The sequence below is a fragment of the Pungitius pungitius genome, chromosome 12 (genome assembly GCF_949316345.1).
Source record: "Pungitius pungitius chromosome 12, fPunPun2.1, whole genome shotgun sequence".
Lineage (NCBI taxonomy): Eukaryota > Metazoa > Chordata > Actinopteri > Perciformes > Gasterosteidae > Pungitius > Pungitius pungitius.
The window spans coordinates 3,470,145-3,495,085 of record NC_084911.1 but is presented as its reverse complement, the minus strand read 5'-3'; the positions used below and the strand labels follow the sequence as shown (position 1 = coordinate 3,495,085).

At 48.8% G+C, this 24,941-nt stretch overlaps 4 protein-coding genes across 9 annotated transcripts; all 4 read left to right on the top strand.

Annotated features, from left to right (window-relative positions):
* The first annotated feature begins 2,502 nt into the window (after positions 1–2,502).
* Positions 2,503–8,937, top strand: pecam1a (platelet and endothelial cell adhesion molecule 1a). Its single transcript, XM_037477223.2, has 15 exons — positions 2,503–2,725; positions 2,828–2,851; positions 3,554–3,847; positions 4,513–4,812; positions 4,915–5,175; positions 5,253–5,537; positions 5,639–5,938; positions 6,036–6,311; positions 6,430–6,568; positions 6,730–6,797; positions 6,913–6,966; positions 7,614–7,700; positions 7,791–7,835; positions 8,420–8,454; positions 8,585–8,937. The coding sequence occupies exons 1-15, from the start codon at positions 2,518–2,520 to the stop codon at positions 8,738–8,740; spliced, it is 2,532 nt and encodes an 843-aa protein (XP_037333120.2). The 5' UTR covers positions 2,503–2,517; the 3' UTR covers positions 8,741–8,937.
* Positions 8,938–14,677: 5,740 nt separating this feature from the next.
* ppp1r27a (protein phosphatase 1, regulatory subunit 27a) lies at positions 14,678–17,502 on the top strand. Its single transcript, XM_037475276.2, has 3 exons — positions 14,678–15,829; positions 15,917–16,067; positions 16,526–17,502. Exons 1-3 carry the CDS (start codon positions 15,391–15,393, stop codon positions 16,644–16,646), a joined length of 711 nt encoding a protein of 236 aa, XP_037331173.2. The 5' UTR covers positions 14,678–15,390; the 3' UTR covers positions 16,647–17,502.
* A 480-nt stretch (positions 17,503–17,982) lies between these two features.
* mcrip1 (MAPK regulated corepressor interacting protein 1) lies at positions 17,983–20,822 on the top strand. 4 transcript variants are annotated; one of them, XM_037477407.2, is made up of 5 exons: positions 17,983–18,078; positions 18,734–18,821; positions 19,028–19,146; positions 19,843–19,947; positions 20,062–20,822. In XM_037477407.2, the coding sequence occupies exons 2-5, from the start codon at positions 18,814–18,816 to the stop codon at positions 20,124–20,126; spliced, it is 297 nt and encodes a 98-aa protein (XP_037333304.1). In that variant the 5' UTR covers positions 17,983–18,078; positions 18,734–18,813; the 3' UTR covers positions 20,127–20,822. The 4 variants fall into 4 exon arrangements, with proteins under 4 accessions (XP_037333304.1, XP_037333307.1, XP_037333305.1 ...); XM_037477410.2 differs by having other exon boundaries at positions 17,989–18,078; positions 18,780–18,821; positions 19,043–19,146; XM_037477408.2 differs by having other exon boundaries at positions 17,989–18,078; positions 18,780–18,821.
* A 502-nt stretch (positions 20,823–21,324) lies between these two features.
* Positions 21,325–24,683, top strand: alyref (Aly/REF export factor). 3 transcript variants are annotated; one of them, XM_037476970.2, is made up of 6 exons: positions 21,325–21,669; positions 23,066–23,224; positions 23,342–23,489; positions 23,637–23,700; positions 23,783–23,972; positions 24,066–24,683. In XM_037476970.2, the coding sequence occupies exons 1-6, from the start codon at positions 21,433–21,435 to the stop codon at positions 24,078–24,080; spliced, it is 813 nt and encodes a 270-aa protein (XP_037332867.1). In that variant the 5' UTR covers positions 21,325–21,432; the 3' UTR covers positions 24,081–24,683. The 3 variants fall into 3 exon arrangements, with proteins under 3 accessions (XP_037332867.1, XP_062422146.1, XP_062422145.1); XM_062566162.1 differs by lacking the exon at positions 21,325–21,669 and adding an exon at positions 21,672–22,673; XM_062566161.1 differs by lacking the exon at positions 21,325–21,669 and adding an exon at positions 21,672–22,697.
* Positions 24,684–24,941: the final 258 nt, after the last annotated feature.

The window sequence follows — 24,941 nt, the reverse complement described above, 5'->3', positions numbered from 1 at the left end:
CCTTGAGCAATCGCCCCCCCCCCTCCCCCCTTTCAAATGGAGACGTCCACCTACCGCTGTGGATGCACAGAGGTTTAGAAGCACGCCTCTGTGAGAGCTCGCCGCTAATCACCTGCAGCACGGAATAATGAGCGTGGCTTTCATTCTTCTGGTTCCTTGTGCAGCTGCTGCTGCCGCTGCTGCCACTGCTGCCGCTGCCGCCGCTGCCGGGACCCGGAGCTTGGTCCGTTTTCCGCCGCTGGGACCACGAAAGAGTCGATGCAGAGAGGGCCGGCACCATCCAGGCCCTTCGGAGATCATCTATTATTGATTCAGCGGATATGAGGTGGGTGGAGCGAGGAGGACGGAGAGCGAGAGAAAGTCAAGTAATAGGACCTATTCAGAAAGTGTGAAGAGGGAGACGGCATGTAGTCCCTCGGCTGGTAAAAAAAACGGATCAGTGAAGTACAACAGATGGTTAGTGATGGACCGATGGAGTTGAGGTTGGGCTTGAGGTCTGGCTTTAGGCCGAGCGGACTCGTAGCTCCGGGGATTCGACTTGTAGCGACACGCTACCACCCCCCCCCCCCCCCCCCCCCCGCTTCCTGCGGCCCGCTTTGCCCCGAGGCCGAAACATCTCCACGTTGTCCTTCGCCCACAGAGGCAGAGCCTCGACGTGCGGCGGAGGATCTCTCCGGGGGCGGGGCCGGCGGCGCTCTGTCACAGGCAGCACACCTTCTGAAGGGAAATGTTTGACATACATCACGGCGTAGTTAGCTTGGCTTTCAATACATTATGATCCCATTTTAAATGTGCACAACTCAGAAATAACTCCTCATTGTCTCCGCAGAGGCCTCGTTGCTGGGTGTTGATACGCATTGCTGCGACGGTTGCATCTCACACGGTGGCATCCACATCACAGAATGCGGCAGAGCCAGAACCTGTTTGGCAGTGTTTTTCAGAGAAGCGGCGGCAGGATGGATCCCGGAGGGAGAAGACATCCGTCAAACCGCCAGCCCCGGACCCGACGAGGACCGACGGTGTCTACGGCACCACCGTGGCCTCCATCATTCTCCCGTTTTTCAATGCAACACTCTGGTCACAGTCGTGAAAATACAGTAAATGCATGAGGGCATGTCATCCAGCAGAATGAGACAGTGTTAGAAGTGGGCTGCGGTTTGAAGGAGGAGGAGAAATAGAGCTGATATGTTAAGAAGACAAAATGATTGTAGGTCATAGTGTCATAGTTATCACATCAGTGTCCAGCGCTCACACCTCCAAACCAGCCTTCAACTTTCACAACGAAAATGGTAATTGGGTTTATTTATATATCAAGCAAATGCAGATGAAGTTCATCAAAGTAATGTCCACGCAGAACTTTGACTAAATAATCCCTAATAACTGTGTGAACGCTCGAGCAGCGCTTCAAATGCTCGACGTTTCAGAACAATCCCCGGCCGCATGCGCTCGCTGCGTTTTCAAAAGGCTTAATAGAGAGCGGAGTGAACTCTGGTGAACCGCAGGCCATCAGCAGCACCACGGACTGGTCTGTGGAAGAAGAGCAGACTCTGTGCGGAGGCTGGCTGGTTGCATTCATGCCGTGATGGCAGCACAAAGTCAGAAAGGACAGTTTGAGTGGGAAGAACACGGCTGTCTCGCATCAAGGTCACCTCTGCAGCATGCTGATGTACTTCTGCACAGCCGAGAGATCTATTTTGTTTGTGGAATGTAGCGCGACTGAAAGCGACTGGGACCAGTATGCGGATATGAACAAATCTTTGTCCTGTTGGTCTTCAGCAGCTCTTAGTGGTCACGGTTAAGAACTGCAAGGGGCTGCATGGAGTTGCATTCTTACACATCTGCAATTTATATACAAATTCAACCACATTTGCAGTATTGAAATCTGAAATCGGATATTGTGCATAATGCATGTCACATGGTGGGAAGTGTACTTTATTGAGCGGCGTCCTATAATCAGCCTTTTAATTGGACGATGAAAGACGTGATTATGAGATGAATCCGAACCTATTCAACCAGGGCGACCTGTCTTCTCTCAGGTCTCAAGCCGTAGCCGTAATAAATCTGACTCCCAAACGCTGTGAATTTCACCCCACGTTGCCCCAAACACATCTGTAGCCGCTCTGGAGTTACTAAAATGCAAGTTTGCGTCCTATAAGTGATTCCCTCAGCATCGAGCGAGATCAATAAGTATGGGGGTGCAAGGTGGTACACTGAATATCTGATATGTCTATTGTCTAACTAGCGAAGACACAGCGTGCGGTATCAACAATTCAAGAGGTTAGAGTGGAGCCTTTAGGTTCCTGCGTCATTCCTGATGTGTTTGTTGTTTGATTCATCCTGAGAGCAGCGGCCCAAACCTGCGTTCATTGTGTGAGAAACAACCAAACTCATGGTGCATCAGTGCTGAATTTCCCCTTGATTCCTGAGGAAGTAAGAGTCATTTCCTGGTCTCTCGAGCAGCACAAGGAGTGTGTGTGATAAGACAAGCCCCCCCCCCCAACCCCCACACTACCACTAATGCCCAAAACGCCCGGTTTGTCCTCCACACACTCCACCTCTCCCTTCCTGAGGCCCTCCCCGATCCTTCTGACTGCCCATCCGGCCTCCGTCTCGCGGGGAGCTGCATCAGAAGCTCGCAGCAGTGAACCCGCGTCGCTCAGGATGGACTCCGGACCCCCCAACGCGCCGCTGCTGCTGCTGCTGCTCACCTGCCTCCTGCACTGCTGTAAGGAGCCACCGTGCCTCCGGGGCAGAGGACGTTCCTTCAGTCGATCCCCCGATCCGCTCTGACTCTGACTTTTGTTTATCTTTTCCCCTCCAAACGCAGGGCAGGGCGGCCGAGGACAGTCGTGTAAGTACAGCTGCGTTGATCCAAGATGAATCTAGTGTCGAGTCTCAGATTGAAACAGCTATTTTTATACCTCGGCACGGTTTGTTTTCCGCGAGTTGGGCATTGTTTCGCCTCCTTGATATTTGAAAGTCTCCAGTGAGATTCATCGAAGGTATTTTTAGGCGCAGAGATGACTCTGGGTAAGCTGTCGAATCGGTTTTTGAATGAACCTGCCAGATTTTGAACAGCTTTGAAATAGCTTTTTAGTTTTTCGCGTCCTCTCATCATCACCCACCGTGGCGGTGGGTCGAAAACAAACAGAAGACCTCAGTCTACTTTTAGTTTTGCTTCGTCTTCATAGTTTTGTCTTTTTTTTAACCGTACACTGAGCTACTCAAACCCTAAAGCCCGTGGCTTTGCATGGCGTCTTAACCCTCTGCCGAGGCAGGTTGCACGGTGCTGCTGCTGCTGCAGGGGATGAATCAACACGCCTCCCAAAGGGGGGAAGGTGGAGAGGGTCAGACGCTGTTTGTCGAAGCCGTTTCCTTCCTTCAGCACCTCCTGCAGAATGGAGGCCGGGGGGGGCTTCCTTCAGACTTCAGCTTTTATTGTGGGGAGAATAATGGAACCTGACTGGTGCATTGTGGTCCTCGTTCTGTCCTGTTCTGAATGTGTGTGTGTGTGTGTGTGTTTGTTTGCGTGTGACGCTTGGACCCCCCACAGCGTACACCATAGACAGCGTTGACCTTACGATCCTACCCAGCGGCGCCGTCCAGAGCGGCACCCCGGTGACCGTGCGCTGCCAGGTCAGAGTCAGCCGCGACGACGCCGCTCCCCTGCGCCACGCCTTCCAGCTCAAAAAGGACGACGTGCCCGTCCACGCCGCCACCACCGAGGAGGACTCCGTCGCGTACCAACTCCGCGGGGCCCGGGCCGCCGACTCCGGGAGCTACGAGTGTCGGGTCACGGTCTTGGACAAGAGCAAAGCCAGCGCCGGCAGAAGGCTCGACGTGGCAGGTTGAAGCTGCTTTCGTTTGTCGCCATTGTTCACGTCTGACAGGACGCAAAGGATGGCCATTTTATAGCTGGGATTCTGCTGCGTATCAGCGCATTTGAGGGATGCAAAATCAACATAAACTCAGGGGGGGGGGGGGGGAATCAGTGATTGTTTTGTGCCGTTTTCAGTTGATGAATAATTCACAACGCTGTCAGCTGTTTTCCGCAGCATGACAGATTTAAGACTGAGGTTCCGTCTTCTGCAGTTTAACGAAAAACATTCGCTGACTTTCTTCAGTTACGTATCAATCACAGCGAAACATTCGGGCTGCGTTGACGTTTTTTGTGAAAAGTTACGCCGCAACTCTTAAACAACGTCCTTGGTGAGAGGACGTCTGAAAAGGACCAAGAACAAGAAAACATGCGATAGACGCAGCAAAAACATTTATTGTTATTTTCTTGGATTCCATTGCAGCTGCGGCCCTTTAAAGAAACTTGTTGTAAAAACAAGGTATTTTGACCTAAAGCAAACTTGTATTAATGAGTTCCTGGTGTTATTATTTGTAAATTGTAAAGAAAAGATTGCTAATGGCTACTAACTAACTGGGGAACTGATTTCATGTGTGTAATGCTTCCTCTGAACAAACACTGACGGCTTTACTTCCTGTTTGGTTTGCCCTCCTCAGGCCTGCAGACCCCCGTCCTGTATCTGAATAAAACTGCCCCCTACGAGGGCGAGGAGTTCACCGCCACCTGCAGCGCTCCGGAGGAGAAAGGCTCCCTCGTCTTCAGGTTTTACCAGATGTCCACGACGTCCGGAGGCTCGCAGAAGATAAAGCAGCCGGCCCCCACCGGGGTCTCGTCGGAGACCACGCTGGTCCTGAGGGCCGTCGGAGACAGCGTCCTGTACTGCGACTACGAGGTCAATTTGGTTTCCGGGGCCAGACGCTCAAACCGCAGCAACCAGATTCCAGTGATGGTCAAAGGTGATTAGCTCAGAAGCTCGTGCTTCTCCCAGTGGGGGGGGGAGGGGGGGGTTGACTCGTTGGGATTGACTCTCCCCCCCCCCCCCGGGCCGTGTCTTGCAGAGCTCTACATCTTCCCCATCATGAACGTGCTGCCCTCGTCGGACGTCTTCGAGGGCGACGTGATGGAGGTGGTCTGCAAAGTGGTGAATCCGCTGAGGAACATTGAAGTGTTCCTGACGAAGGACAGGAGGATCCTGAAGAAAGCCCCCGTCAGCCTCAGCCACCGGTTCACCGCTCGCAAAGGCGACTCCGGGAAGCTGGTGTGCAAGGCCGAGTGGGGCAACGTGCAGAAGGAAACCAACATGACGATCACAGTCAAAGGCAAGAGCCCAAAATCTCAACATCATGGTCTTAAGAGTACGTCTTAATAATACTAGATTCCTTCACCCCCCCCCCAGAGCTCTTCTCAAAGCCACGGCTGACCATGCAGCCCACAGACCTATTCGAGGGGGACCGCTTCCGGCTGACCTGCTCCGTCTCCGTCTACGCCCCGGAGAGGATCAGAGACGAAATCATTCGCTTCGCCATCCACAGAGACGGCGCCAATCTCACCGCGGCGCCCGCGTACGCCGCCGTGGCCAGACCCCCTCAAAACGGCAACTACACCTGCACGGCCGAGGCGACGGCCCTGTCAGACGCCGTCGTGGCGAAGGGAAGCGCGGCGCTCGTCGTCAGAGCAAAAGGCAAAAGCAAAAGCCGTCGAGTGTGCACGAGTTCGGAAAGGCGTGGGCGCGAGCCTTCAGTGTCTGACCCCGGTTTGATGATCTCATCCCTCCCCCCCCAGTTCCCGTTTCGCAGCCCGCGCTGAGCGTGGTGGGGGGCACGCTGGTGTTGGGGAAGCCCTTCCAGCTGCTGTGCCGCAGCGACAGCGGCACCCTGCCCATCGCCTACACGCTGAACCGCCCCGGGGCGCCGGCGGAGACCGTGGTGGCGAGCGAACCCGGGCGGGGGGGCGTCTTCAACTGCTCGGCTATCCGCGAGACGTCGGCCCTGAGCGACTTCCTGTGCCACGCGAGGAACGGCGACAACCGGCCCCCCGCCTCGGCGACGGGGCAGCAGCGGCAGCGGAGTCTGAGGGTCATAGGTACGATTGATTAAGTCGGCGTTAACGCGTCGAGAGAAGAAGAAAACAACAACAAAAAAACCTGAAGTGCGTTTTTACCCCACCCCCCCGCGCGCAGAGCCCGTCTCCCGACCGGTGCTGGCGGTGTTCCCCGGCGCCGTCTCCGAGGGGCAGGACGTGACTCTCACCTGCTCGGTGCAGAGGGGCACGCCGGCCTTCACCTTCGCCTGGTTCCGCGCCGAGGCCGAGGGCCCCCTCTCCCGCCGGGTGTCCCAGGGGCGGCAGGAGTCCTACACCATCGGCAGCGTCCGGGGGGAGCAGGGGGGCGCGTACTACTGCGAGGCCGACAACCCGGCCGGCGAGACTAAAGAGAGCCTCCGCGTCGTGATCGCAGGTGCGTCTCCGTCTTCAGTTAGCGGCGGCGGGAGGACATTTCTTTCGATGAAGTCTAAATGCGTTCTTTGTGTAAATCAATACCCATCTGTAGATTCCATTTCGATGTGATTTTGCAGTGAAGATGGCCGGCTGGAAGAAAGGTCTCATCGGTGGTATTGTCTTCTGCGTCCTGCTCATCCTGGCATTGGTTCTCATCCTGGCCTTAAAAAGACGCCTCCTTCAATTCAAGAGGAGGAGAACTGGCGAGCTGTCAGTGTAAGTGGCCTTGCCCGACGTTCTTCTCAAACATCTGCGTTTTGAAGGGAAAAGAGGAAACTCAGTGGCGAGTGCAGGTGGCGCGGTGACGCCCGGGACGGTTTCCCGTTTGACAAAAAAAAAAATTCCAAACGCGTTTTTTGTGTCCGCCTCTCCTTCAGGAAGTCAGCCGGCACCAAGGCGGAGCGGCTGAGCCTCACCCAGGCCGAGGTCAACGAGGCCGCCAACGGTAGAGACCCGCGCGCTGATTTGAATGTGTCTACACGCGTCGCCGTCTGCTGTTTCCGTGAACGTAGTGCTGTGCATTCGACGCATTGAAAAGCTGTGTTTTCTCCTCTGTGCAGTCACCCCGGGGATGATTGGAAAGAGTGTTTGGAGTGAACATCCATCGGGATCGGGTGAGTAGGTGTGGAGACGCGTTTGTGAACATGTGAACCCATCTCACAAAAAGTCATTTCTGTATCTATATCTTAAATGAAAAAAACAACCTAAATATATATATATATATAAAATAGTAAAATATTGAAATTGTTTTAAAAGAAAATCCCTAAATGGTCAAAAAGAAATCTCGAAATTTGTTAGGTGGGAAAAATTAAGAATTTGTTTTAAAAAAGGGCCAAAAATATCTTGAGAAAAGGGCTAGCTGTGCTCGGTCTAAATTTTTTCTGGAAAAAAAGGTCAAAATAGTTAAGCCTAAATATGTTGGGTAGAAAAGCTTCATGGAAAAGTCCTTTCCTGTAACAGCTGGTCACCGTGGTGTTAAGCCCACGTTACATAAAGTGGAGGAATCAATGTGTCCGTGGGGACTATTTTTAGCTGTGGATTAATACACACCTGGTGCATTGGAGTGTTTCCAGCTGCAGGTCAAGGTGTTTGGGATTAACTCCAGGTGTCAATGTCCATGTATTAAATGAACAGCCAGTGCAACAGTGTGGCTCATTGGTGTTTTTATTATGATTTAAATATTTCCTACTTTGAGTACTGCGCTGTTTGATTTGACATGGCGTGAAATGCGATTAGGTTCAACTCTGTTGTTGTACCGCAGAGTCTGAAGACCAGAATAGTGTGACCTCGCCAGAGAAGCCGGCACAACCTGAACAGGCTGAGGCCCGACAGGCCGATCCCAGCCGAGGTGATTTATCATCTTAATCCTTTTGGAATAAAAAAACCAATAAATTAAAACGAGGTCTTAAATATGTGTGTGTTTTTTTTTTGTGGGCAGCTCCGGGAGAGACGGCGTCCAGCGAGGTGCGGAACTCCACGCAAGGTACGACTCACATACCCCCCCCAAACCCCCCCCCCCCCCCGTTCCACTCGAATCACGAATAATATCGCTGACGCTTGAAAAAAAAAACAAAAGCGGCAGGAAAGCGGATCGGCTCCGGCGACCGTAAACATCTGCATTGTTTAGTGAAAGAATGTCCCCGCCGACACAGAAGTGCCCCCGTCGCCAGGTGTCCACTTCCTGCTATCGCAAGAGGCCACTTCCTGTCCGAAACAATCGCAGCCAAACGCCGCGAACATCCGCTCCTAAGACGAAGTGAGCAACGCGCCATTGTTCCACGCCGCGACTCCTCGCCCCCCATTGTTCGTTCCCCCCCCCCCGGCTCCCCATAACTCCACCGACGGGGGGGGGGCTTGAGTGTCAGCCGCAGTGACGCAAAAAACCAAAAAAAAAAACACAAGCGATGCGGCGGCGCCGGCGTTGGAGGGGAGCAACGTGTTCTTTTGCCCTTCGTGCCTCTAACAGGAGAACTTGGGAGGGGGTCATGTGTGGGCGGCGTGATGACCAGCAGTGCGAGGGCCCTCCTCTTGTGTCCTGAACTTGTCCCCTTGGCTTCGTCCTTGCAGGTGTTCCAGAGCAGGCCGACGCCGCGAGTGCAGTTGTAAGTAAAGTCGCAGTGAGGAATTCGCCCGGCACGCCAACGACGTGACGCTGGATACAGACGTGAATGTCGTGCAGTAAGCTTTTCGGGCCCCTTTTATTATTAGTTTTTCTTTCTTTCTTTCTTTCAGCTTTTTGATGCCTCTCAGCAGGGATCCGTGGAGTATGCACAGCTGAATCACCTCCCGGATCCCCGCGGTGACCACGGTAACCACGGTGACCGCGGCGTCCAGGACGACTTCATAGACGAGATTGACATCGACAGTGTTCACATCGACGGGGAATAAAAAAACACCAACACAAATATTTATTCCTTTATTTATCCGGTTAATGCAGCTGGCGTCTCCTGAAAGACCTCAAACACCTCTCAGCATTCATGTACTTTTAGTTTTTCTGTAACGCCTCGCAAGGAACCTCCCCCCACTGTTAGATTCCCTTGCTTTGTCTTTGAAGGGCGAATAAAATGTATTTTCTTTTTTGTCAAGTGAAGTGTCTTTCCTCCTCTGCTGGTGTTGTTGGCTCAGGGCGGATGGCTGGAGAAAAAAAAAGACGCTGAAGTCTACATCCTTCCCCTCGTGTCAGTGGTGACAGAACCTCAGTGAGAAGAGAGAGGCCTTTGAAGTGAGCGCGATGCTGCAGCTTCAGTGCAGAGGCTGGGACCTCTTTCATTGTGTGTGTGTGTGTGTGTGTGTGTGTGTGTGTGTGTGTGTGTGTGTGTGTGTGTGTGTGTGTGTGTGTGTGTGTGTGTGTGTGTGTGTGTGTGTGTGTGTGTGTGTGTGTGTGTGAGGACGAGCTGCACGGGAGCCTGGTGCCACCTGCCTGTGAGCCGCCTCACAGACGCTGGAACTTTGGTTTAACTGTTGGTTGCTATTATTTTTTTGGATTGATCAAGTGATTTGTCCGAAATGATGGAAAATATCACATTTTTGCTTTTGATTTAAAAAGGACTTCATTCATAAGAATGGTTTTCCACTGCTCAGTGAGTTTAATGCGCCTGAATAATCACCTTGTGTCCAATTGGAAAATTATTTAATATGGTTTAAAAGCTCCTCTGACTTGTGGGAAATAGGGGGGTCACTTTGACATCCCGCACCTGTCGGCAGGCGAAGTGGGGCGGGACCCCGGGCTTCCGAGGCCATGCGTCGGGGGGGGGGGTTCTGCTGTTGATTATGGGGATCTGCGATTCTTGACACGGAGCCCGATGAGGAGAAACCTCCACGCGGGAACCGGCGACACCCGACACCCGGCTCTCACGCTTTCATCTCCATTCTTAGCACGGACGAAACATCTCCGTCCGTTCATCTCCGTTATCCGCCTGCCTGCACCGTGTGTGTGTGTGTGTGTGTGTGTGTGTGTGATCTCTCACCCACCTGTGAGGTGTGTTCACCGCGTTGTGCGGCAGGGTGGAGCTTCCATGTTCCCAGGGGGGTTCGCACCCATATCCTCCCCAGCAGGAGGACAGAAGGTCTGCGTCTCGGTGGCCTCGGTGGTGTCCTCGGAGGCGTCCGTTCCCAGATGAGGCTTTCAGAGCCGTGCCAAAAATGAAAAGGCGGCGGCGGAGGCTTCTGCGCGTGGTGAATTAATCACGTTGCTTAACCAGTAGGCCTCGACAGGAGGAAACGGCGCCTCCCGTGGCCCCCGGGTACCGATACTGAGACAGGAGCGTGACCTATACACTATGCGAGTTGTTACAAAAGGGGTATAGTTATGCAGCCTGAACGTTTAAAGCACGGAACGTGGTTCCCGCCGGGTGTGTTTCCCATTGTTACACAACTCTGTGCGAGCCCCTCGAGGGCCCGCTCGGCTGTGCCCAAGGATGGTGCCGTTCCGCCTTCGGGTCGTAACTGTCACGGGTGGAATGATGGATTTACTGCTGTCCCCAAAGCTCGGCTGCGTGACGTCACGTGACCTGACGCACCTTTTAGGGCTCCTCTCACCGCCGCAGTAACTCCGGATCAATACTTGTGTGGTAGCTTGAGGAAAGTGTTTTTATTTGTTTATTTTGTTCTGTTGTTGAGAGCGATAGAAGAGTCTCACAGGCCGTCTCCTTTTCTTCTTCTTTTTTTCTGTGAACGCACGTGTGCTGTCCGGTGTCTCCGCTACGTAACCTGACCCAGCTCCGCCCGTATCTGGAGCACAACTCCTCGACTGCCATTGGCTGCCGTGCTAAAATTAGCATATTGACCCCTGGGAAATGCATTCTGGGAATATGGTGCCTTTGAATTGGCCTTATGGGGCCGGGGGGGGCGTTGGTGGTCTTCAGATGCAGCAATGAGATCATCGTGTCGACCTTCTTGTCTCTTGCTCCTGCAGAGGAAACTTTATGCTACAGAGACGTTCTCAGACACCATGTCATAAGTTTATCTATTTATATGTTTAACCCGACCATCAAGTCTTTACTTGAATCCTGATATTCTCATTATAAAGACAGTGAATGCCACATTACTGTGTGTATGAACTTAATCGGATTTTTAAAAAAATCATCTGCATTTACGGAAGTGAAGCCTGTGAAGCAACTTTTCTTCATTGCCAAATAACTGAAGCAGCAAAAAAAGTGAGTCGAGATGAACTAAACTATGTTTTAATACAGCCACTTTTGTTTTCAAATTCAAAGCCGCCACGCTGGTTATACTTGATGAATGGTAACAAGTCAGACTAGTAATCATTGTTTCTAATCTTCACAATTTATGAGGGAATATTTGCTTCAAACTGCGGAATGTTAGATTCATTATGCAAATTACGACCTCCACTCAATGTCAAGCCTTCCAAATTACTTTTGCTATTAATACTATTGCTATGCTTACTATTAATCATCAGGCTGATATTTCACAGCTCATTTGCCTCCATACATACACTCACTGGTGGGAGGCTCATTAAACCGTTGTTAAAGACGAGTGCCCGCTGTAGTGAACAGTGAAGGTTAGATTTAGTAAGTCGCCCCCCCGCTCGATGTCCTCCTTCTTTAATAGCTTAAGCTCTCAAACATCCAGGACATTAATTGGTCACAACCTTGTGCAACCTCTTTCTGATTAACCCCCCCCACCCGGCAGAAACATCCCAGGGGATCATTACGCAATCGGGCATCGGCTCCTTTTCCAATAAACGCAGCCCTCCGCTGAGGTAACCCGATCCTCACACAAACAGACCCCCCCCCCCCCGCCCCTCCCCCCTCCCCCTGGTGTGTCTCCCAATCCCCTCTGAGTGAAGTTTGAGTCCCGGACAGCTGCAGGCGCCTGTTTACGGCCTTTTACCTCCGAGCAAGGCAGTGCTCCTTGGCGCTCAATGTCGGCGGCGGTGTCACCCGACGGGGGGGGGGGGGGGGGGGGGGGGGAGGGGCGCTGCGTGCCTCGGCGGTCCATTGGAGGGTTTCTTTTAATTATAAACAATAAAAGCTTTTGAACTTTCTCGTGGGACCGTTTATTCAGAGCCACACCGGGGGGGGGGGGGGGGGTCTAAAGATACGTGTTTATGAGGCGACACGTACGGCCGATGGGTGCGTGGGACGCAGCGCTCTCTTATGACAACATTTAGACACGGCCGGAGCCGTTCCAATGTACGCTTTCCCAGCAGGCCACAGGGTCCATTCACCCCCACCAGTCTGCACCTGTTCTCTACACCACAGCCACGATGGTAATAACCTAAAACATCTCGGGTACAAAGGTTTGAGAGCCGGAGGAATCCAACAGTAATTGAATGTATGCACATGTGTAATTGAATGTATGCACATGTGTAATTGAATGTATGCACATGTGTAATTGAATGTATGCACATGTGTAATTGAATGTATGCACATGTGTAATCGTATCGAGCTGCTGTCCACGGGAGCAGAAAGTCTGCAAAGCCACTTTCCCGCTGGACTAAAATCAGCAACCCATCAGGTGGCTCTTAATAAAACAGACTTTTACATTATGACTTGAAAATCGTGGTGTTTAATGTGCAATCATTTAGTTTAGCAATGAGTGAGGAGACATTCCTATGAAACTATGTGCTCGAGACCCGTGGGGGTCAAGAGGTTGGAGTCTGGAAGGCATGGGAACCACGAGGGCCGTGCGGCGTATTTCGGGAGTTGGACTGTTTCGCAAGCAAATGGCTCGGTTGACTTTTGGCTGGCGTGCGTAATGTGGTCGCTTTGCTCCGTGCGCGGACTCGTACATTTGTGAATTCACCTCATGCCGACTGATCTGGTGTTCCACTGCCGACATGTTGCTCAATAGAAATGCCTTCGCTATGTCAACATCTCTTTTATTCCAATGTGCTTTCCTCTGGCGTCGGTGATGTCATTTGTTTTCCTCTGTATTAAAAAAGTCATGCTACTTATTTATAAATGATTATTATTGATTTCCACTCTAACATTGCACTGTAACCTGAACATTTTCATTTTGTTGCTGTCGTGTATCAGTTTAAAATTAAACTATTTAAGTCACCTGGAGTAATCTTGTAATTGGTAATAAACAGAGTGCCATTAAAAATGTGATAAAGTCCCAGCTTCGTCTTATACTAATAATGTTGAATTCAATTTACTCCTTGAGTTAGCGAAGTTAAAGAGATCCTCTTTTAAAGATCTGTTACAAATATAAATCTAAGAATTGTATTGATCATTTTAGTTTTTGACCAAATAAAAAGAAAAAGAAAAATCAACAGATGCACGACCTATGAAAATAACTAACTAAAATATAACAAAACAATCGCGATATAGTGTTGTATAGCAATAATACAATATAATACAAGTCGTGGTATATTAAGGAGACCGTTTAAGCAGCAGAGAAGCGAAGACATCATGCGTCTAAAATGTGATCCTTTTTAACTCACAGTCACTGAGGACCATGAGGTAATGTCCTCTCTATTCCTCACTTTATTCTCAGGAAATGTGAGGTTTCTAAAAGCCTCGCGGTCTGCCATTAAAAATGAACGCTTGGTGGGGTTTTTTATGAGCTGATTGCTGCACTTTCTGGTCTCAGTAAACTCGTTTCAGGCCCACCGGAAATACAGAGCCGCCGCAGCCTGAAGAGCGCTCCGCCATCTAAATATTTCAGATTTAGATTTAGATGTCAGGGATTGAACCGACTGTATAACGACGAGTAGCGTGCTAGCGTTGCCTCCTCACAAAGACGTGTTTAAGTTAAAGCCGTTAATAAAGCAAACATCCTTGGAACCCTGACTCGGGAACTTGTTTACAAGCTCCAAAGGTCACATTGAGAAAGCCACCACGTGGACGAAGGTCGTGGATGTTTTCAACTTTGACTTCTTGGTAATTTGACGGATCATAACATGCGGGGCAGCCTGGGACCACGTATGGCCAGGAGCTGGAGACGCCCTCTCTTGGCATTTGTCCAAGAGAGGGCACAACGCCGGGCCACGTGTCGAGGTTCTCTTTCCTCCCGGGGAGAAGGTCCGTGAGCAGAGGAGTGGAGGGAAGCCGGAGGAAGTATCTCATGGGAGGCCCCACTGCCCCGTATCACACACTGCGAAACCCAATCGCTGTCGCTTAAGGTCTCTTGCTCCTCTCGCTCCAATTTTGTTCCTTCATTCGTTCAGAGGCCAGCGGACCAGGGAGGTGACAAACAATCATTTGTATGATGAACAGTAATGTGGAATATTCCTCAGGATAGAAGAGAAAAAGGCTCCCGTCTTAAGTTGCTGGGGTTGTTGTCAGAAACTCGAACCTGAGGATGGCAGCTAAGTTATTTCCTCTGTGACATTGGCAGCATCTGTGAAATGCCCAAGAACTCTTTCAAAGGATTAGTGAACCAGTTCCAACCGGCTCTCCCTGTCCCAGAATTCCGTCCAGTTCGAGGGACAGCTGGAGCCACCAGGCCGGCGTCGGACGGCACCACAGACACGTACCGCAGGACGACAGGAGGTTGTGTTGAGGAGAGACGCAGCGTTCAGCTCTGCCCAAAGTTTCCCTTGTGGCTTCTCAGCAGCGTCTGGAGGGAGAGGTTAAACGTGGGGCCTTCATGGAGACACTCGCATGCATAACGTCCCCAGTGGGGACCCACGAAAATGTCACACGACGGACCTTCCGGTCAAAGGAGAACACAAGAAGAAACACTAATCTAGACGCTTCAACTTCTGATGACTGTGGTCTAACTTCGCACCACCGCATATCACGTCAGCCACAACACAACACACGCCTAAAACAACCACGCGCCGTCGCTGTTTGCTGTCGTTTACACGTTCTGCAAAACATGCCCGAGAATAATAAAGCGAAACCACGTGATTCAGTGAAAGGTGCCGTGCATCGCTGCCCCATGAAGACTCGAATTAAGCAGATCCAACCATCCTGTGCATTTGAGTCATAGTATCCCTCTTCGGTCAATTTGGCATCAATATCAACCATGGTTGTTTATTTGGGAAGATCTAGGTCTCAAGCGAGACTCAAAGGGAACATTGTGGTTGTCAACAATTTTTACGACGGGGCGTGCACGGTGTCAGTGTGCACGTGACTGCACGCCGGGTGGAGCCGATCAGTGGCCACTCTGAGCTGAAGTCACTGGATATCAGGCCCTAAAATAGGCACACAGAGGGTATAAAGGGGGGGGGGGTCTCCCCTGCTCTCCCCATCAGACGACGGTTCTTTGCAGCAGCGAACGCACTGTGCACGAGATCAATTCCAATTCAGATGGGAGAAGTTCACAGCAGGCGAGAAAAAGAGGATCGTACGCCCTAAAAGAAGGGGATTGGATCACAGCGAGGCTAAAGGATTTGAGGAGAGTTTCGCACCCTGCAAAAACACAGGGTGACACTCCAGCTGGGGGGGGGCGAAGGGACAGTACTGGGGAGGACAATACTGAGGATACCGCTCTTTCCTTTGGATCGGTGCGTTGGCGCTTGGGTTTTCTCGCTTCGTTCCTCCCGGGCCGACAGCAGAAAGGAAGGGAGGGGGGGGGGGAGAGAGGAGGGGAGGAGGGGAGGCTGAGTCGCAGCCACCGCAGGGATGAAGTACAACTACCACGTCCCGGTGTCGACGTACACCCGCAGCTCGCAGTACACGCCGACGTACCACAGCCCGACCTACTACACGGCGTCCCATTACAGCCCGACGACGCCGCTCTACACGCCCGCTTACGCCTCTGCGACGAAGTACAGCGCGGCGCCCCACTACGCGCCGACGCAGTACGCGTCCACCTACAGGCCCGCGTCCACCTACGTGCCCTCGTCCAGCAAGGGGTCGCGGTACAGTGCGCCGCGACGCGCCGGGGCGCCGCCGCCGCGGAAGAGCCCCGCGCCGGTGGCGCCCGTCGCGCCCGCCACGAGGACGGTGCACTTCCCAAATGACATCGTCTTCCAGGACATCGTGAGGCGAGGAGATCTGGAGCAAATCGGTCGGTTCATGAGAGCGAGGAAGGTCAGGGTGGATACGCTCTTCCACTCGGGTACGTCCGCACAACCCTTTTCGTGTTACATTGTCCGGCCGTTTGTTCTGCTGCGAGCAGGAGGGCTGACGGGGGTCCTGTGTGCAGGTATGGCAGCGCTCCACGAGGCCGTGCTGACAGGAAACCTGGAGGTGGTGAAGCTGCTGGTGAAATATGGCGCCGACGTCCACCAGAGAGACGAGGACGGCTGGACGCCGCTCCACATGGCCTGCAGCGACGGCTACCCGGAGATTGCCAGGTGACCTTTAAACCTCATTCCGTCTGGGCTGCCTTTCGCAACGCTTTTTTTAGCAAACTGACCGCGCGCAATAAAACATGACTCTTTATCTCGCCTGCAGCTGATTTAGATCAGCAATTAAAAGTAGGGAGATTTTGCACATGTTCTATATTGTTTCAAATATTCCTTTAAATATTAAGTCACGTGATGACAATGACCTTGCTGAGACAAAGGTACCTTGGATATGACGGCTCTGAACAGCAGGGAATAAAAAAAAAAAAAAACAGATACATAGTTCATCACAATACACATTTCAATGGTTTTCCAGATTAAGCAAATCCAGTAATTCGACGGAAACGTTCCAATCATTATGAGCCATTGAAGAAGGTCAGCTGTGCTAATAATGAAGTATGTTGCGTTTACTCCATATTTCGGAGAACTTCTGGTTAATAACGCTGCGCTTCGTTCTTCATTCTCAGGTATCTGCTGTCGATAGGCGCCAGCACAGAGGCGGAGAACGAAAGCGGAGAAAAGCCCGCAGGCCTCATCGACCCAGACTGCAAAGAGCTGGTCAAACTGTTTGAGGCCGGTTGCGTGTGATCGGGCCCCAAAAGGGCCCCCAAGACAAAGGAGCCACCGAGACAGAAGGCTCAGCAGCCACGGAGTGTATTTAACAGTTTTAAAACAGTGCAATACCAAAGAAACTCGTTACAGGACGGAAGTACTGAGTCCGAGGTTCGGGCCGTGTCACTGATGCTGTGATGCAAGATGGCGGTTCTGTGTGTACGTTTCAAAGAGATGTTTTTTAAGATGCCGCCCAAAAGCTATACATTATGGGGCTTCTTTTTTTGGTGTTTTTTTTTTTTTATTAACTTCATTTTGGATATTTGTCATATATTGCAAATTTCTATGTAGCAATGTTAATCTGTTTTTTTCTGTTTTCACTCTCAGTTCCTTGAACCCAATACTAACAATATGTCACTGCGGTCCAGGACTAAATATCTATAGATTTCTAAAGGAGATAAGATTAATCTTTATCTTTTTGGCATTTTGTTTTTTTATGTTGTGTGGGTGGTAGCGCCCTGCAGTCTTTATTTTTCAAACTGTTATTATATATAATATATAATTTCAATGCCTATTCAATTTACAACAGAGATACAGAGAAATTTGGGCCGGATATGTTTGTGTTTTATAGACTGAGTTATCTATTCTCGCTGCTGGGCAGAAAGAGGATCAGTCAAATAAATAATTGATAACTCATTGATGGTCAGAAATAAAACAAAAATATATTGTTTTTAAACTTTTAGCACTTTTACTGCTGCAGTATTTCCCCTGGTGTAATGCTTTTGTATTCTGTAGTAGAAATACAAGCAAAGTCAGCAAAGAAAGTCTTATTGTTTTCTCCTCAATAACTATTTTTGTACCTTTTCATAAATAAAGACACATTTTCTAAGTATTGTTGAGTTGCTGTTTGGTCTCTTTGAGAAAAAGAAGAATCTATCAGAGGAACTAGAGAGAACACACCTGTGTTTATAACACAATGTCTTCAGGCTGTATCTTTTGATGCTCTTTGTGTAAAGCGTCTGAATAACAGGAAGATTGCCCTCAACATTTGACAGGTAAATGGTTTGAAATGGTAAATGGTTACAAAATATATAATATTCAACGTATGACACCCTAATGTTAAATTTACATTTTAAAATGGACAAAAATAAAGAAATAGACAGAACAGTAATGGAAAATTACTTAATTAAGCCTAAATTGAATTTACCACATATATTGTTTTTGGTTGAAAGAGATAACCCACAACAGTAGACATGGACTCCCCCTCTACTTGTTAATGTCGTTATAATTCACGCTATCACTATTATTGTTTGTATTGCTGTTGTTTGTCTGTCGTCGTTGTGAAAAACCCTTTCACTTCCGTCTTGTTTTCCCGGAAATGATTGGTTGGCATTGGCAACGTTTTAGGCAGGTCTAACGTCGTACACAGTCCCTGAATAAAGAAACCGAAAGGAAGGGTTGTAAAAAGGTTTGTTGACTATCTTAAAGCCGTGTCCATAATTGTTCATGTTGAAAATGTTATAAGTGCGCTAAGTACATTTATAATAAATATTTGGGACCGGGTAACGCCAGCCAAATATTAGCCGATGAAGCTAAAGTGACGACCAGACAATGTAACGTTAATTCGTCAAGCTAGCTAGCAGGCTAGCTGGCTAAAGTTAGCCGGGATGGATGTGTTAGTTAGCGGTTCACGACACCTCAGTGGGGGGGACACGATTCCCCATAAGCCGAAACGATCTTGGCGGCGATACGTGTGTGTGTCCGCGAGAGTCCTACCAGCGGTTACCGTCCGGGGGTTCGGTTCTGTTAGCCTGCAGCTAGCACCGCCGAAGCTACCGAGTAAGAACGTAAACAAAGGCTCCCGGTTTGCTATGGTCGCTGCCTCTTTTGGGTTCAATCCGCACAGGTTCACACAGCTGCGTGGAAACCTGTTATTATTAGAACATATGGGGTCACAACTCTTGGACTGTAGATAACGTTTCACGACTAATGAGAACCTTTCAGGGGACCGCGTGTAGTCTAAAATAACGTGCATAAAAAAACGGGTTCGTTTTGATGTTAATGTCGATCCGAGTTGTTGGATGATGTAAAAAATGCTCTTTGGTTTATTGTTAAAATTCCAGCTGAGGACCTCTGAACCTTTTTATTCCTCCCACCCACTCACCACAGAGGAGCAAGGAGCGAGTACAGGCTGCAAAACAGAATGACCAGGTTGGTAACAAGTTATGGCACCGAAGTACAAATAGTCCGACGTTAATAATGTTTATGAAAACGTAACAACACCCGATGTTCAGTAACTCACGTGCTGATTTGTGCTTGAGAAACTGAAGAATATTGTGTTACGGTTTCGTCAAAGACTTTGGAGAAAATAAATGTCCATTTCCGCAGCTAATGTAGCTGTTTTTAATGTCGTGAAGCTCATCTGCTCCCAGGATGGTGAACAGTTACAAGCGGACTTCTAGCCCTCGATCCCCGACAAACAGCGGGGAGCTTTTCACTCCAGCACACGAGGAAAATGTGCGCTTTATTCATGATAGTAAGTACATGGTCTAACATCCATTTGTTAAATTCAATTTAAGTGTACTACTTTGGCTTCATTGCAGCTGACTTGTCTCTTTGTGTTCCAACATTACGTAGAGTCAATACATTCGAATTAAAGCTGTACAATAAACCAATAACAACGTAAAGAGCTCAATACAAGCGGGTTAAACATATTAAAGTGTGTCTGGATTCAGGATATTGTTCAGGTAACATCTTTTTATTCAGATCACTCAATGTGCAACATGTAAATCCAATGTGTCCCATTATTTATTTTGCATGTAAATTCTAATTTCAGTTTATATTGTTTAAATTTACAAGTATACAGATAGCTAAGACAAAACAGGTGACATGCCCAGTTTAATGTTTGTACACTATTTGTAAACGGCAACGTGTTAATTATTTTTTGCGGGAAGTCAGTTTTCTCTCGACAATTTCAAATTGTCACACTAAACAGTTACTAGGATTTTAAATGTGGCCCGTGGAATTTTTCTTCTGTTACTCACCAAATCTCCTCACTATGCACACTATCATTTACAATGAGATTTCAAATCTCCCTGTGTGTTTCCTTTGGAGTCTAACAGACGTGCTAAATGTATTAGATCAGTCAACTGTTTGGGCATGCACAGGATAACCAAACAGGGACCGACTTCCTAAACTTATCAAAAGCATTGTTGTGTTTACTCTTCCCCAGCCTGGCAGTGTGTTCTCCGAGACATCCGATCAACGCAAAACAGTGAACGCAATGACCGCGGACCACAGGAGTACGTGGAGAAGAACCCAAACCCTAACCTACATTGTAAGTAACAGGGTTACTGAGTAGTGAAGTGGAATTTATTTAGTATGTCACACTAAAGGATAGCGCTCATGAAGGAGAGGCCAGTTAACAGCATGTTACTGTCTGCTCTTGCAGCTTTCACACCAGTGGACCTAAGCGACCTCAAGAAACGCAACACACAGGACTCCAAAAAGTCCTAGTCTTTCCCAAGACGGTCCAGTCGCTTCTTTCCACCCATTATCCTCGAGAACTTTTCCTCCCTCAGCCCGAAAGTCAGCCCTGTTGGCCAGTCTACCAACAGAATGCCAATCTCATTTATCAACTCTGGACCATTGCAATGCCTGCCTCTTTGCTTTCGCCTCTACAACCGACGACGGAGAAAATAATGGGATTCCAAGGAGCACAAATCCTCTCGCTTCTTGGTTCATGTTTTTTCACGTCACACAATTTTCATATGTACGTTCTTTATGTGGATGAGACTGATGCAGACTTTCATCAAAATTTGCTGACATCTGATGCTGAGGTACAAACTTTCAACACTCCACAGGACACAAAAGACTGCAGTCTTAAATATAAAACCGTTTCTTTACTACTGCTTCCCTATATGACTTTGGAGGAAAATGTGAAAGGGCTGACTTCTTTTTTTGTTTTGTTTTGAAAGATAGTATGATCAGTAAATCTTAGAAGTAATGGAATCTTCACATTGAGTATACACTTTATGGGAAGGTTTTGGAAGCCAAATGCAATGTAGAAGGCCAACATTTTTATTATATATTTTCTTGCCCGAAAATGGACTTTACTAAGTAGAGACCTCCCCGAGTTTGCTGTCCTTGGTTGCACCCCCCCCCCCCCCCCAAGCCTTGAAACAAAATGTTGAATAAAGGACTTTTACAGTACTTTTACTTGCATTGATTTTGCATAAACGCTGACCACAGAAAGGGTACACAAATTTGATCTTACCCTACATTTTATACTGGAGGGGATTACTTAAAGGCATGTATGGTGATATTGAGTTTAGAGAAGCTGCTAATGATCAATTATTTTTATTAGTTGATTAATCATTTGGTTACAATAATTAGTTTATTAGAACTATAGTTAAGTGTGTTTGTTTTGTCTGACATATAGTTTAAGGTCAAAGACAGCTGAAAAATCCATAAATGTTTTCACACTTTAGAGTTCGGCACCAGTAACTTATTATGTTTCAAATAATACTAACGCTAACCCAATGATTAATCAATGAAAAACGTATCAACAACGTCTATCGGCTCTGCTCTAATCTGGTCAGTAAACGCATGAATGGCCAAATGGTGTGTGGCATCACGTCTTACGTGATGACGTTGTCTTTACGTGCAGTACGTAGCAAACCAGCTCGTCTATATACAATCGACGACACGGCCGTGTTGTATATTCTCGTCGGAGCGTTGAAAGGACCAGTAGCAGAACCAGTCGAGTCTAGGGTGTACTTTTTATATTTCGTTGACAGTTTAGCTTTATTGGAGCAGCATTATGGCCGATAAAATGGATATGTCTTTAGACGACATTATCAAGCAGAACAGGCAGCAGAGAGGTGGAGGCCGAGGTGGAAGAGGCCGAGGCCGCGGAGGCTCCGGTGGCGGACGAGGAGGCCCTGGGCGTCTTGGAGTCAGCGGCGGCGGATTTGGAGGCCGAGGCGGCGGAACCGGCCCCATGAGGAGCCGATCAAACCTGAGCCGCGCTAGAGGCAGACCAACGCCTTACAATAGGGTATGAGAAAATAAGAGGAATGGGCAGAAAAGGAGCAAACCGTCGGCAGACCTGAAAATGCCTGGTTAACGTCCTTCTATTCTCCAGTGGGCTTGCTAGCTAACCATCTAGCTAGCCTGCCAATCAAGCGAATAAAAGGTTCGCTGTAACCGCAGAGTTTCCCTCGCGGAGGCTCTATGATTTGCGGTTAAAAAAAATAATGGAAGTTGTATGCGTAGTGTGTCCCTTCTCCCACCACCCATTTGTGTTACATCATTTTTTTTTCAAGAGGAGGCCTTTTGGAGGAGCGAGCATGTTAGCCACATTGGCTAACTAGCTCAGGCTGGATCGTGAAGGCCTCGACGGCGCCATTTCGAGTCCGACACCTTTTTTTTTTAAATTAGAGCTAGTCGTCCTGGGTCTGTAACGGCTTTCCACCCCAGCTGTCGGAATGACGATGAAAGGAAGCCACTTCATCGACATAATTCGCCCTCCAAAATGTTTTTTTTTCCCACACCACTTTTGGAGCGTAGTTTTTTTTTGTCCTTGTACCTACGCAGCGTCCGGGCGGCTTTTGTTCGGAGGTGGCTGGGTTTCACGACAAGGCCTCTTCGTTGGCTTTCCAACCAGCGTGGCCGTTGCTTGTGGATGGATCGGTGGACTTCTACCCCCCCTGATAGTGTTCACCCGAGGCACAACCTTCACTCCTTAAGTGTGAATGAGTTTAGACGAGCCCAACAAAGCCCCAGTCAAAATGGCGTGGTCTCAAAATGGACGCACAGATAATCCACGCTCTCGTAGAGGGGATAGCTGGCCCTTATCTGGTTGCTTTTCCAAACCATCCCTTCATCTTATGGACCACTCCCCCCCCCCCTTCAACGGGAAAGCCCGTTTCGTGGCTTGGTAAAGAACTTTTGGTCGTGCCAGGAATCGCGGTGCAACGCTGGAGGCAATGCTGCTTCAGATGGCGACGCCCTGTGTACCCGAGGATCACATCTGGAGGGCCTTTGGTGGAGGCGCAGATGGCAAGAGAACAATGGGCAACACTGGTAGCTAGCCGGGGAGGGCAGGGGTTAGCATAGGATTTTTTTGGGGGTGGGTCATGGAGTAATTTAATACATTCTCAGCAAATGCCATAGGACTTAATTTAAATTTAAAATGTGTACATTATAAACGATGTAAAAAAAAAAGTTTCTTCTGTATACGTCCTCTGTCTGAACTGATTCACTTGCTTGTAGTGATGGGGTGGGCAGGGAATATTTGGGAATCCTCTTTGGGAGGGGAGGGAACTGAGCACCCTGGCCCTGTCGGAAGTGGAGCCCCTGCTTGCCCCAACACCCAGCCTCGTGGACTCTGTGATTGACAGAGGCAAGGGGATCCTGAAGTCAGCAGGTGCGTTCTCTTTCATCTGTTGCAGCCCAAACAGCTTCCAGATAAGTGGCAGCATGACATGTTTGACAACGGCTTCAGTGGATTCAGTGGACCTGCTGGAGGCGGTGGAGGAGCCGGCGTTGAAACTGGAGGGAAGCTCCTAGTCTCCAATCTGGATTTTGGGGTGTCCGATGCCGACATTCAGGTACTTTGGCTTTTTTGTTTTGTTGTTGGAGCATGTTTTGACACGTGAGTGTGTGTGATCTAAACGGATGGGACCAAGGAATCTGTGTTAAGAACATCATCCCTTTGTTTTTTCCAGGAACTTTTTGCAGAGTTTGGAACCCTGAAAAAGGCAGCAGTTCATTACGACAGATCAGGAAGAAGCCTGGGAACCGCAGATGTCCACTTTGAAAGGAGGACAGATGCCCACAAAGCCATGAAACAGTACAATGGCATCCCACTTGATGGTATGCCTCAGTTTTAAATTGTATGCAGTATGTCGTTGCTTAATGTTGACTGTACAAATATTTTCACTACTGTAAACCTACCTTTTTTAGGGGGCATATTACTGTCCTGACTACATTCTGAGGTCCATGTTGTCTTTGTCACTTTAGGAAGGCCGATGAACATACAGCTAGTTACGTCACAGATTGACACACAGAGGCGACCTATGCAGGGGTGAGTGCTGTAGTCTGTTATTCCACCAACTTGAACATGAAACACTGTGGGCAGCCTGTGTGACGAGCCGTGCTGTTTTCAGCCTGAACAGAGGTGGCGGAGGAGTTATGAACAGAGGCCGTGGCGGCGGGTTCAGAGGCATGCAGAGAGGCCGCGGAGGACGGGGCGCACCCGGCGCCGGCGGCAGAGGTCGGGGTGGTCGTGGCGGTGCCAGCAAACAGCAGCTGTCAGCAGAGGAACTTGATGCTCAGTTAGACGCCTACAACGCCAGGGTAGGTTCAGCAGTCATTAAAACACGTCAATTTAATAAAATGTATCCATTCAATAAAGCCTGTTGTTCAAAACGTATTTCCTTTTTTCCCCAGATGGACACCAGCTAAGAAATGACGCTCTTATGGTTTTGTTATCCCTTCATGTCTGCACAGAAGGGCCGTTGTTACAAATGTGCAGAATATTTTACACATGGTTGTCTTCTGATGTGATTTTGAAATTGTTGTTCCCAACCTCTTCTTTTAAATGCCCAGTATTTTTTACCAGTTTTTTTTTTTTTTTTCCTGGCTAAAATGGTTTTGGCTCTGTAGGTTCATGTGAATTGGTTATGCCAATTCTTTCTTCTACCATGTAGTTAATGACTCTTGTAATAAAACCTACAGTGCATATTAACCAAAAACTGTTTTGTGTCCATTGTTTTTGAAATACTGTTCAATTTGGGTTTTAAAAAAAAGATTTGTCTTACACAGAATTCAGTCTAACTATTCCATGTGTATTGGTAAACATGTGCATAAACTCTGTTTTACATGGGATATAAAGGAATATATTTGCTATTAAGCAATGCCTCAATGTTACTGGATACATGTTTTTTTTCAAATCGTGTAATAGAAATTTTGACATCTAATTCCCAATGGGCCATGATTTTATGACTAGTACTTTACATGTATTTTTAACCCAAAGTTACCGATTGAAATATTAAATGAATAACAACTGCTTGTTTCAAAGTCTATTGCTTTGCATGACTGGGATATTCATTAGTTTCACATAATCGCTACCTGTTTTAACTCTATGGATGCGTTAACTGCTCTACTACATCCCGGCCGCTGGATGTCGTCATCCTCTGTCAAACGTGACGTCTTCCTGAGCCTATTTCTTTTAATGCACTAATGCGTACCGCGCCTACGACAACAAAAGCCTTTTGCATATTTGATTCAGTTGCACAATGACCGCTCCAGAGAAGGTCTGCTGAA